The sequence below is a fragment of the Macrosteles quadrilineatus genome, unplaced genomic scaffold, assembly GCF_028750875.1.
Source record: "Macrosteles quadrilineatus isolate MER2022 unplaced genomic scaffold, UCM_ALF_1.0 Scaffold_17__1_contigs__length_3442018, whole genome shotgun sequence".
Taxonomy (NCBI): Eukaryota; Metazoa; Arthropoda; class Insecta; order Hemiptera; family Cicadellidae; genus Macrosteles; species Macrosteles quadrilineatus.
Window position 1 is genome coordinate 48,618 of NW_026542610.1, and position 13,721 is coordinate 62,338.

At 38.0% G+C, this 13,721-nt stretch overlaps 3 protein-coding genes across 3 annotated transcripts; all 3 read left to right on the forward strand.

Moving 5' to 3' along the window:
• The first annotated feature begins 2,184 nt into the window (after window positions 1-2,184).
• On the forward strand, window positions 2,185-3,363 carry LOC129005196 (uncharacterized protein K02A2.6-like). Its single transcript, XM_054434029.1, has one exon. It carries the CDS (start codon window positions 2,185-2,187, stop codon window positions 3,361-3,363), a length of 1,179 nt encoding a protein of 392 aa, XP_054290004.1.
• A 3,997-nt stretch (window positions 3,364-7,360) lies between these two features.
• LOC129005197 (uncharacterized protein K02A2.6-like) lies at window positions 7,361-8,539 on the forward strand. Its single transcript, XM_054434030.1, has one exon. The coding sequence runs from the start codon at window positions 7,361-7,363 to the stop codon at window positions 8,537-8,539; it is 1,179 nt and encodes a 392-aa protein (XP_054290005.1).
• A 4,003-nt stretch (window positions 8,540-12,542) lies between these two features.
• LOC129005198 (uncharacterized protein K02A2.6-like) lies at window positions 12,543-13,721 on the forward strand. The gene has a single exon (XM_054434031.1). It carries the CDS (start codon window positions 12,543-12,545, stop codon window positions 13,719-13,721), a length of 1,179 nt encoding a protein of 392 aa, XP_054290006.1.

Below are 13,721 nucleotides of genomic sequence, written 5' to 3' on the forward strand. Positions count from 1 at the left end.
TTCTTGAATGTGTATTTGTTTCTGACTCACACACAAAAATACAATATATTAACTATATCGTCTCAAGAAACAAATTATTTCTCCCCACGGCACATGTGATTTACCAAGTGTGCGACTATGCCATGAACGATGTCGCGTTAAGTGTACACCTACAACTACTTCAGTAACACACAAGTTAAGTCTATTAATATATAACACGAACATTATTTTGTTGGGGTTTTTTATTATTTGCTAAAATAAACCAACTAATCTAATAAACAATATCAAATTTTGATATTATGAATTGACACACACTGACAACCGTTGTTCGGAAAACGTCTCGAGTTGTGTCTAAGACGCGGTGGACATAAGTGGCTGGTGTTGGAACTGACGGATCGCTCAACATGCAGTAGCTGATTTTGTTTAATCCAATGTTTCGCTTAACCTTATTATCGCTCTTTACATTAATCAAAAGTAGCACATTCGGATTACAAACGTTTTTATAACTGCTTACAGTGTTGCGTGGGGGTACTGTCGCAGCGACGACACTATTCAACACGCGATAAAACGTTGTCTATGTCTTGGAATCCACACACTCCGTTACACCAATTAGTAATGTACAGTTTTAAATGAAAACGGAATCTTAATATTTTTATTTTCTTTCGAAAAAAAACCAACTGTTAATTGTAAATTTTCCAAAACAACCGTTTGCTAAAGTCTTGAAAGAAACGTCCACCAAGCATATTCTGTACGGTACGTAGTGTTAGATAGTTAAATCTGTAAGTGATTAATTCATCAGCTGATTTATCATTGTTTGTTAGTAAATATTCTGTTTACATTGATGTGTTTAAGAATTAAATAAAATGGTTCTTGTGTATCATAAATATCTTTTAGTGTAATTCTATATTGGCGACGATGAGTAAACGAACCAAAAGAAGTGATAGTTATTTCAACGAAGAAGAGAAGTATGAAACTAAAGAAGACACATTACAATCAAAGATAGAGAAGTTCAAATGTCAAAGCTATGATGAGTCTAGTAGGTGGGACGATTATGAAGCACATTTTCTATTATTATGCAAGGTAAAAGGATTGAGAGAAGACTCTCAGAGAACAGAGGATGCTCGAAGGGATCTTTTGCTTGCATATGTGGGTCCTGCACCATTAAGAAAAATTTCAAACTTTCTACTGCCTTTGAAAGTACATCAGGCTACATGGGCAGAACTAGGTAATGGTTTCAGGTCAGTATACAAAGCTAGAAAAACTATATTTTCAGCTAGAATGGAGTTTGAAAAATGCATCAGAGAAGATAGCGAAAGCCTTTAAGAATTTGTAATACGTTTGAAAAATGTAGCAGAAATTTGCAAGTATGAGAATAAGTTTGATGAAAGAATAAGAGACAGATTGGCAGGAGGTATACATTTTCCAGAGTTTGAAGTAGAAATTAGACAACGATGGCCTGATGGTGTAAAAGAAAATGGTGACAAGTTAACATCTGAAGATATTTTTGAACTGGCCACTTCAATGGAAAGAGCTCGTCATGAAATATTCAAGAATAACGATAAAGAGTTGGAAGTATCGCAAGTAAGAAGAAACAATAGGGGGTATAAGAGAGAAGTGGAATATAACGGAAAGACAAATCATCCATGTAGTAGATGTGGAACAAAACATGAATTTGGCAAATGCCCAGCCTACCAAAAACAGTGTTTGAATTGCAAAAAAATAGGACATTTTGGAAAGGTATGTCGGCAAAAACGAGTGAATAATTTGCATGAAAAATCAGAAGATAAAGAATCTGAAGCAGACTCTCATGACATGAGGATAAACGATGTTAAAAAGGAAAGAAGACATATTTTTAAAGCACGTATTTATTTAAAGTTAAATAAGGTAGCTACAAACATGGAATTTGACTCAGGAGCTTGGGCCTCAATGATAGGTAAGCCTCTTTGGGAGAAGATTGGTTCACCACGACTTGACAAGACTAATCCAAATTTTGTGGCATATAGGAACAATATTTTAGATATACTTGGTGAATGTTATGTCAATGTTTCAGTAAGTAATGAGACACGTAGATTAAAAGTAGCAGTAGTAAATGGAAATGAGAAACCATTATTTGGTTTACCATGGATATTAGCTTTTAATATGGAACTCCCTCCTGATGTAACTATTAGTAAAGTAAGATGTAAGCAAAATCTAAAACAACAAAAGATGGATGATGTGAGGGTTAAGGAAGTACTAAAAGACTTTGAAGATGTATTCTCTGAAGGACATGGGAAAATCAAGGGTTATAAAGCACAAATTCACGTTCAAGAAGATGCAAACCCCCAACATTTTTCTGCGCGCAGGGTTCCATTTCCCTTGAAAAAACGAATTGAGAGTGAACTTGCAAGACTTGTCAATGAGGATATCATTGAAGAGGTAGATCCTGCTACTACAGCTATTCCATGGGCCACTCCAACAGTCAACGTAGAGAAGGACGATGGTTCAATAAGAATTTGTGGAGATTTTCGAGTCACGTTGAATCCAAATTTGGTCCCAGAAAATGCTATTATTCCAACATTTGAGGAACTAACAAATAAAGTTGCCGGTGGACAAGAGTTTTCCAAGATATACCTACGAGATGCTTACCTACACATGGAGGTTGCAGAAGAACACCGAAAGTATTTAGTAATAGCAACGCATAGTGGTTATTATAGATACAAACGTTTACCTTTTGGGATATCATCCAGCCCAGGTATTTTCCAGAGATATATGGAAAGACTCTTAGCTGGAATACCACAGGTTGGAGTTCTTCTGGATGATATTATCATAACTGGAAAGAATAAGAACGAACATCTAAGAAATTTAAGAGAGGTTTTGAAACGAATGAAAGAATCTGGTATAAAAGTAAAATCTAGCAAATGCAAATTTTTTGAAGAGTCAGTAACTTACTTGGGACATACAATCAACCGAAATGAAATATATCCTACTGAAGAAAAAATAAAAGCCATACGAGAGGCACGGTCAGAGGTCGGAGATGGAATGCTAGCTCTTCAAAATGTTCTTTTTAGCTACCGAAACTCGCCTCAGAAAACAACCGGTAGGGCTCCGGCAGAATTGTTTCTCGGTCGTAGACTACCAACACTTTTTGACAATATGAAACCTAATCTTAGGAAAAAGATGGAAATGAAGCTTTGGAAAGAACAAGGGAGAAACAACAAGAAAGTTCGATCTTTTGAAGAAGGAGAAGATGTGTGGATTAAGAATGAACATGGAAATGGTCGGTCAGCTGGAATGGTGAAAAATAGAAATGAACTGTATTCATATGATGTACTTTGTGGAGGTGTTATAAAAAGAAAGCATGCCAACCAGATGAGACAAAGAATGGGAGCTGTAGAGTCTGCGTAAAAAGAAGGAGGGGAAAAGTGTTAGACAGTTAAATCTGTAAGTGATTAATTCATCAGCTGATTTATTATTGTTTGTTAGTAAATATTCTGTTTACATTGATGTGTTTAAGAATTAAATAAAATGGTTCTTTTGTATCTTGAATATCATTTAGTGTAATTCTATACGTAGGTCAGGGCGCAGAATCACAATTCAATATGACTGCATCTCTACTATGTGGGCTTGGTACAAGTCGTTTATTCCCTCAACATCTACATTACGATTGGTATAGTTTTTCCTAGCAGGTTTGTGCAGTTCTTCCGCTATGCCTTCCATGGTGAAAATTATGTATATTAACACCGGTTACGTATAATATAGCTTAGTTTTGGATAGGGTTTGAGAATAAAACCCTACTGGACTGAGGCTGTTTTAGGACTTAGTCCTCTTCAGCCAGGGAAAGGATAGCAGCAGTAGCAGAGACGTGTAAATAACGAGAGAGTGTGTAACTACGAAGCGCTATTCTGCCACCGCTGCCGGTTGAGGTTGGGTTGAGTGGTATTTGTTTTATTGAGGATAGCTTTACGGTTGGATTGTGGTTTTCGGAAAGGGAGGTTTGGTTTTGGTTGGGTCGGGTTGCGGGTTTACATCGTTGATTTGACCGACGATGCTCTAAATTTGTCCCGGTAAGAATTGTGATTCTGCGCCCTGACCTACGTTCCGTACAGAATATGCTTGGTGGACGCTTCTCTCAAGACTTTAGCAAACGGTGGTTTTGGAAAATTTACAATTAATAGTTGGCCTCCAGAGTCATGCAGAGACAGATGGATGTCCTGTCCCCGGGGCCTGACACCGCAGTCTGCTTCGTGAAGCGCCGGAATAGACGACGTGGCCAACCTCCCGCAGTGATGCTGGATGCAACGCCGATCCCGTGGAGACATACGGTCAAGTACATGGGCGTCACGTTGGACTCGAAGCTTTACTCTCGGCATCATGTAAACAGGAAGGTGTCTGAGGCTACCGGCATTCTCAGACTGATGTGGCCACTCCTCAAGGTGAGAATTCCTCTGCCGCTGAAGACGAAGATCACCGTGTTTCTACTCCTTGTACGCTCCTGCATGATGTACGCTTCGGAGGCCTGGTGGGCCCTCGCCAGCAGGACCAAAAGGAGGAGGAGGAGACTGGAAGCCGTCCAGTCGAGGACACTGCGCCGGATCACCGGCAAGCCCTGGTTCGTCCGGAACACCACCATCAGAGCAACGGCTGGGGTTCCAACGCTGGAGGACTTCACCAAGGCGAAATCAGCGAAGCTCTTCCAGAAGGCTGCGGAGTCGGCGTTCGACCACATCAGGGAACTCTACAGCCACAACGACATCGCAGAGGATCGGGGACCTACTTTGAAGATATACTGTGTGCAGCAGAAACCAAAGAGGTGTTGTACAAAATTGTACTTGAAGTTATCAATGTGGCAAGGAAAAACCACATTCAACTGAATAAGGATCAAATTCAATACTTTGTTGAAAAAGTGCGATTTTTAGGACAAGAATTTGATTGTAATGGCGTTAAACATGACTGTGACAGAATCAGAGCTTTTAATGAACTGGAAATACCTAAGAATAAGACAGAACTTCAACGAATTTTAGGCACTGTGAATTACCTTAGGCCTTTTATTCCAAACTTAGCAGAGCAACCAATTTCGTCTATTGTTGTCATTTATACTTCGTTTTAGTGTTCACTCATTAAAAAAACAACAAAAAAAACCTACTTGTAGCCTACTTTCTCCGTCATGGATAGATAACAACTTACAAAACAATTTTCGAATTGTATATAAATGTTTTCATTCTTGAATGTGTATTTGTTTCTGACTCACACACAAAAATACAATATATTAACTATATCGTCTCAAGAAACAAATTATTTCTCCCCACGGCACATGTGATTTACCAAGTGTGCGACTATGCCATGAACGATGTCGCGTTAAGTGTACACCTACAACTACTTCAGTAACACACAAGTTAAGTCTATTAATATATAACACGAACATTATTTTGTTGGGGTTTTTTATTATTTGCTAAAATAAACCAACTAATCTAATAAACAATATCAAATTTTGATATTATGAATTGACACACACTGACAACCGTTGTTCGGAAAACGTCTCGAGTTGTGTCTAAGACGCGGTGGACGTAAGTGGCTGGTGTTGGAACTGACGGATCGCTCAACATGCAGTAGCTGATTTTGTTTAATCCAATGTTTCGCTTAACCTTATTATCGCTCTTTACATTAATCAAAAGTAGCACATTCGGATTACAAACGTTTTTATAACTGCTTACAGTGTTGCGTGGGGGTACTGTCGCAGCGACGACACTATTCAACACGCGATAAAACGTTGTCTATGTCTTGGAATCCACACACTCCGTTACACCAATTAGTAATGTACAGTTTTAAATGAAAACGGAATCTTAATATTTTTATTTTCTTTCGAAAAAAAACCAACTGTTAATTGTAAATTTTCCAAAACAACCGTTTGCTAAAGTCTTGAAAGAAACGTCCACCAAGCATATTCTGTACGGTACGTAGTGTTAGATAGTTAAATCTGTAAGTGATTAATTCATCAGCTGATTTATTATTGTTTGTTAGTAAATATTCTGTTTACATTGATGTGTTTAAGAATTAAATAAAATGGTTCTTGTGTATCATAAATATCTTTTAGTGTAATTCTATATTGTCGACGATGAGTAAACGAACCAAAAGAAGTGATAGTTATTTCAACGAAGAAGAGAAGTATGAAACTAAAGAAGACACATTACAATCAAAGATAGAGAAGTTCAAATGTCAAAGCTATGATGAGTCTAGTAGGTGGGACGATTATGAAGCACATTTTCTATTATTATGCAAGGTAAAAGGATTGAGAGAAGACTCTCAGAGAACAGAGGATGCTCGAAGGGATCTTTTGCTTGCATATGTGGGTCCTGCACCATTAAGAAAAATTTCAAACTTTCTACTGCCTTTGAAAGTACATCAGGCTACATGGGCAGAACTAGGTAATGGTTTCAGGTCAGTATACAAAGCTAGAAAAACTATATTTTCAGCTAGAATGGAGTTTGAAAAATGCATCAGAGAAGATAGCGAAAGCCTTTAAGAATTTGTAATACGTTTGAAAAATGTAGCAGAAATTTGCAAGTATGAGAATAAGTTTGATGAAAGAATAAGAGACAGATTGGCAGGAGGTATACATTTTCCAGAGTTTGAAGTAGAAATTAGACAACGATGGCCTGATGGTGTAAAAGAAAATGGTGACAAGTTAACATCTGAAGATATTTTTGAACTGGCCACTTCAATGGAAAGAGCTCGTCATGAAATATTCAAGAATAACGATAAAGAGTTGGAAGTATCGCAAGTAAGAAGAAACAATAGGGGGTATAAGAGAGAAGTGGAATATAACGGAAAGACAAATCATCCATGTAGTAGATGTGGAACAAAACATGAATTTGGCAAATGCCCAGCCTACCAAAAACAGTGTTTGAATTGCAAAAAAATAGGACATTTTGGAAAGGTATGTCGGCAAAAACGAGTGAATAATTTGCATGAAAAATCAGAAGATAAAGAATCTGAAGCAGACTCTCATGACATGAGGATAAACGATGTTAAAAAGGAAAGAAGACATATTTTTAAAGCACGTATTTATTTAAAGTTAAATAAGGTAGCTACAAACATGGAATTTGACTCAGGAGCTTGGGCCTCAATGATAGGTAAGCCTCTTTGGGAGAAGATTGGTTCACCACGACTTGACAAGACTAATCCAAATTTTGTGGCATATAGGAACAATATTTTAGATATACTTGGTGAATGTTATGTCAATGTTTCAGTAAGTAATGAGACACGTAGATTAAAAGTAGCAGTAGTAAATGGAAATGAGAAACCATTATTTGGTTTACCATGGATATTAGCTTTTAATATGGAACTCCCTCCTGATGTAACTATTAGTAAAGTAAGATGTAAGCAAAATCTAAAACAACAAAAGATGGATGATGTGAGGGTTAAGGAAGTACTAAAAGACTTTGAAGATGTATTCTCTGAAGGACATGGGAAAATCAAGGGTTATAAAGCACAAATTCACGTTCAAGAAGATGCAAACCCCCAACATTTTTCTGCGCGCAGGGTTCCATTTCCCTTGAAAAAACGAATTGAGAGTGAACTTGCAAGACTTGTCAATGAGGATATCATTGAAGAGGTAGATCCTGCTACTACAGCTATTCCATGGGCCACTCCAACAGTCAACGTAGAGAAGGACGATGGTTCAATAAGAATTTGTGGAGATTTTCGAGTCACGTTGAATCCAAATTTGGTCCCAGAAAATGCTATTATTCCAACATTTGAGGAACTAACAAATAAAGTTGCCGGTGTACAAGAGTTTTCCAAGATATACCTACGAGATGCTTACCTACACATGGAGGTTGCAGAAGAACACCGAAAGTATTTAGTAATAGCAACGCATAGTGGTTATTATAGATACAAACGTTTACCTTTTGGGATATCATCCAGCCCAGGTATTTTCCAGAGATATATGGAAAGACTCTTAGCTGGAATACCACAGGTTGGAGTTCTTCTGGATGATATTATCATAACTGGAAAGAATAAGAACGAACATCTAAGAAATTTAAGAGAGGTTTTGAAACGAATGAAAGAATCTGGTATAAAAGTAAAATCTAGCAAATGCAAATTTTTTGAAGAGTCAGTAACTAACTTGGGACATACAATCAACCGAAATGAAATATATCCTACTGAAGAAAAAATAAAAGCCATACGAGAGGCACGGTCAGAGGTCGGAGATGGAATGCTAGCTCTTCAAAATGTTCTTTTTAGCTACCGAAACTCGCCTCAGAAAACAACCGGTAGGGCTCCGGCAGAATTGTTTCTCGGTCGTAGACTACCAACACTTTTTGACAATATGAAACCTAATCTTAGGAAAAAGATGGAAATGAAGCTTTGGAAAGAACAAGGGAGAAACAACAAGAAAGTTCGATCTTTTGAAGAAGGAGAAGATGTGTGGATTAAGAATGAACATGGAAATGGTCGGTCAGCTGGAATGGTGAAAAATAGAAATGAACTGTATTCATATGATGTACTTTGTGGAGGTGTTATAAAAAGAAAGCATGCCAACCAGATGAGACAAAGAATGGGAGCTGTAGAGTCTGCGTAAAAAGAAGGAGGGGAAAAGTGTTAGACAGTTAAATCTGTAAGTGATTAATTCATCAGCTGATTTATTATTGTTTGTTAGTAAATATTCTGTTTACATTGATGTGTTTAAGAATTAAATAAAATGGTTCTTTTGTATCTTGAATATCATTTAGTGTAATTCTATACGTAGGTCAGGGCGCAGAATCACAATTCAATATGACTGCATCTCTACTATGTGGGCTTGGTACAAGTCGTTTATTCCCTCAACATCTACATTACGATTGGTATAGTTTTTCCTAGCAGGTTTGTGCAGTTCTTCCGCTATGCCTTCCATGGTGAAAATTATGTATATTAACACCGGTTACGTATAATATAGCTTAGTTTTGGATAGGGTTTGAGAATAAAACCCTACTGGACTGAGGCTGTTTTAGGACTTAGTCCTCTTCAGCCAGGGAAAGGATAGCAGCAGTAGCAGAGACGTGTAAATAACGAGAGAGTGTGTAACTACGAAGCGCTATTCTGCCACCGCTGCCGGTTGAGGTTGGGTTGAGTGGTATTTGTTTTATTGAGGATAGCTTTACGGTTGGATTGTGGTTTTCGGAAAGGGAGGTTTGGTTTTGGTTGGGTCGGGTTGCGGGTTTACATCGTTGATTTGACCGACGATGCTCTAAATTCGTCCCGGTAAGAATTGTGATTCTGCGCCCTGACCTACGTTCCGTACAGAATATGCTTGGTGGACGCTTCTCTCAAGACTTTAGCAAACGGTGGTTTTGGAAAATTTACAATTAATAGTTGGCCTCCAGAGTCATGCAGAGACAGATGGATGTCCTGTCCCCGGGGCCTGACACCGCAGTCTGCTTCGTGAAGCGCCGGAATAGACGACGTGGCCAACCTCCCGCAGTGATGCTGGATGCAACGCCGATCCCGTGGAGACATACGGTCAAGTACATGGGCGTCACGTTGGACTCGAAGCTTTACTCTCGGCATCATGTAAACAGGAAGGTGTCTGAGGCTACCGGCATTCTCAGACTGATGTGGCCACTCCTCAAGGTGAGAATTCCTCTGCCGCTGAAGACGAAGATCACCGTGTTTCTACTCCTTGTACGCTCCTGCATGATGTACGCTTCGGAGGCCTGGTGGGCCCTCGCCAGCAGGACCAAAAGGAGGAGGAGGAGACTGGAAGCCGTCCAGTCGAGGACACTGCGCCGGATCACCGGCAAGCCCTGGTTCGTCCGGAACACCACCATCAGAGCAACGGCTGGGGTTCCAACGCTGGAGGACTTCACCAAGGCGAAATCAGCGAAGCTCTTCCAGAAGGCTGCGGAGTCGGCGTTCGACCACATCAGGGAACTCTACAGCCACAACGACATCGCAGAGGATCGGGGACCTACTTTGAAGATATACTGTGTGCAGCAGAAACCAAAGAGGTGTTGTACAAAATTGTACTTGAAGTTATCAATGTGGCAAGGAAAAACCACATTCAACTGAATAAGGATCAAATTCAATACTTTGTTGAAAAAGTGCGATTTTTAGGACAAGAATTTGATTGTAATGGCGTTAAACATGACTGTGACAGAATCAGAGCTTTTAATGAACTGGAAATACCTAAGAATAAGACAGAACTTCAACGAATTTTAGGCACTGTGAATTACCTTAGGCCTTTTATTCCAAACTTAGCAGAGCAACCAATTTCGTCTATTGTTGTCATTTATACTTCGTTTTAGTGTTCACTCATTAAAAAAACAACAAAAAAAACCTACTTGTAGCCTACTTTCTCTGTCATGGATAGATAACAACTTACAAAACAATTTTCGAATTGTATATAAATGTTTTCATTCTTGAATGTGTATTTGTTTCTGACTCACACACAAAAATACAATATATTAACTATATCGTCTCAAGAAACAAATTATTTCTCCCCACGGCACATGTGATTTACCAAGTGTGCGACTATGCCATGAACGATGTCGCGTTAAGTGTACACCTACAACTACTTCAGTAACACACAAGTTAAGTCTATTAATATATAACACTAACATTATTTTGTTGGGGTTTTTTATTATTTGCTAAAATAAACCAACTAATCTAATAAACAATATCAAATTTTGATATTATGAATTGACACACACTGACAACCGTTGTTCGGAAAACGTCTCGAGTTGTGTCTAAGACGCGGTGGACATAAGTGGCTGGTGTTGGAACTGACGGATCGCTCAACATGCAGTAGCTGATTTTGTTTAATCCAATGTTTCGCTTAACCTTATTATCGCTCTTTACATTAATCAAAAGTAGCACATTCGGATTACAAACGTTTTTATAACTGCTTACAGTGTTGCGTGGGGGTACTGTCGCAGCGACGACACTATTCAACACGCGATAAAACGTTGTCTATGTCTTGGAATCCACACACTCCGTTACACCAATTAGTAATGTACAGTTTTAAATGAAAACGGAATCTTAATATTTTTATTTTCTTTCGAAAAAAAACCAACTGTTAATTGTAAATTTTCCAAAACAACCGTTTGCTAAAGTCTTGAAAGAAACGTCCACCAAGCATATTTTGTACGGTACGTAGTGTTAGATAGTTAAATCTGTAAGTGATTAATTCATCAGCTGATTTATTATTGTTTGTTAGTAAATATTCTGTTTACATTGATGTGTTTAAGAATTAAATAAAATGGTTCTTGTGTATCATAAATATCTTTTAGTGTAATTCTATATTGGCGACGATGAGTAAACGAACCAAAAGAAGTGATAGTTATTTCAACGAAGAAGAGAAGTATGAAACTAAAGAAGACACATTACAATCAAAGATAGAGAAGTTCAAATGTCAAAGCTATGATGAGTCTAGTAGGTGGGACTATTATGAAGCACATTTTCTATTATTATGCAAGGTAAAAGGATTGAGAGAAGACTCTCAGAGAACAGAGGATGCTCGAAGGGATCTTTTGCTTGCATATGTGGGTCCTGCACCATTAAGAAAAATTTCAAACTTTCTACTGCCTTTGAAAGTACATCAGGCTACATGGGCAGAACTAGGTAATGGTTTCAGGTCAGTATACAAAGCTTGAATAACTATATTTTCAGCTAGAATGGAGTTTGAAAAATGCATCAGAGAAGATAGCGAAAGCCTTTAAGAATTTGTAATACGTTTGAAAAATGTAGCAGAATTTTGCAAGTATGAGAATAAGTTTGATAAAAGAATAAGAGACAGATTGGCAGGAGGTATACATTTTCCAGAGTTTGAAGTAGAAATTAGACAACGATGGCCTGATGGTGTAAAAGAAAATGGTGACAAGTTAACATCTGAAGATATTTTTGAACTGGCCACTTCAATGGAAAGAGCTCGTCATGAAATATTCAAGAATAACGATAAAGAGTTGGAAGTATCGCAAGTAAGAAGAAACAATAGGGGGTATAAGAGAGAAGTGGAATATAACGGAAAGACAAATCATCCATGTAGTAGATGTGGAACAAAACATGAATTTGGCAAATGCCCAGCCTACCAAAAACAGTGTTTGAATTGCAAAAAAATAGGACATTTTGGAAAGGTATGTCGGCAAAAACGAGTGAATAATTTGCATGAAAAATCAGAAGATAAAGAATCTGAAGCAGACTCTTATGACATGAGGATAAACGATGTTAAAAAGGAAAGAAGACATATTTGTAAAGCACGTATTTATTTAAAGTTAAATAAGGTAGCTACAAACATGGAATTTGACTCAGGAGCTTGGGCCTCAATGATAGGTAAGCCTCTTTGGGAGAAAATTGGTTCACCACGACTTGACAAGACTTATCCAAAATTTGTGGCATATAGGGACAATATTTTAGATATACTGTACTTGGTGAATGTTATGTCAAATGTTTCAGTAGGTAATGAGACACGTAGATTAAAAGTAGCAGTAGTAAATGGAAATGAGAAACCATTATTTGGTTTACCATGGATATTAGCTTTTAATATGGAACTCCCTCCTGATGTAACTATTAGTAAAGTAAGATGTAAGCAAAATCTAAAACAACAAAAGATGGATGATGTGAGGGTTAAGGAAGTACTAAAAGACTTTGAAGATGTATTCTCTGAAGGACATGGGAAAATCAAGGGTTATAAAGCACAAATTCACGTTCAAGAAGATGCAAACCCCCAACATTTTTCTGCGCGCAGGGTTCCATTTCCCTTGAAAAAACGAATTGAGAGTGAACTTGCAAGACTTGTCAATGAGGATATCATTGAAGAGGTAGATCCTGCTACTACAGCTATTCCATGGGCCACTCCAACAGTCAACGTAGAGAAGGACGATGGTTCAATAAGAATTTGTGGAGATTTTCGAGTCACATTGAATCCAAATTTGGTCCCAGAAAATGCTATTATTCCAACATTTGAGGAACTAACAAATAAAGTTGCAGGTGGACAAGAGTTTTCCAAGATAGACCTACGAGATGCTTACCTACAAATGGAGGTTACAGAAGAACACCGAAAGTATTTAGTAATAGCAACGCATAGTGGTTATTATAGATACAAACGTTTACCTTTTGGGATATCATCCAGCCCAGGTATTTTCCAGAGATATATGGAAAGACTCTTAGCTGGAATACCACAGGTTGGAGTTCTTCTGGATGATATTATAATAACTGGAAAGAATAAGAACGAACATCTAAGAAATTTAAGAGAGGTTTTGAAACGAATGAAAGAATCTGGTATAAAAGCAAAATCTAGCAAATGCAAATTTTTTGAAGAGTCAGTAACTTACTTGGGACATACAATCGACCGAAATGGAATACATCCTACTGAAGAAAAAATAAAAGCCATACGAGAGGCACGGTCAGAGGTCGGAGATGGAATGCTAGCTCTTCAAAATGTTCTTTTTAGCTACCGAAACTCGCCTCAGAAAACAACCGGTAGGGCTCCGGCAGAATTGTTTCTCGGTCGTAGACTACCAACACTTTTTGACAATATGAAACCTAATCTTAGGAAAAAGATGGAAATGAAGCTTTGGAAAGAACAAGGGAGAAACAACAAGAAAGTTCGATCTTTTGAAGAAGGAGAAGATGTGTGGATTAAGAATGAACATGGAAATGGTCGGTCAGCTGGAATGGTGAAAAATAGAAATGAACTGTATTCATATGATGTACTTTGTGGAGGTGTTATAAAAAGAAAGCATGCCAACCAGATGAGACAAAGAATGGGAGCTGTAGAGTCTGCGTAA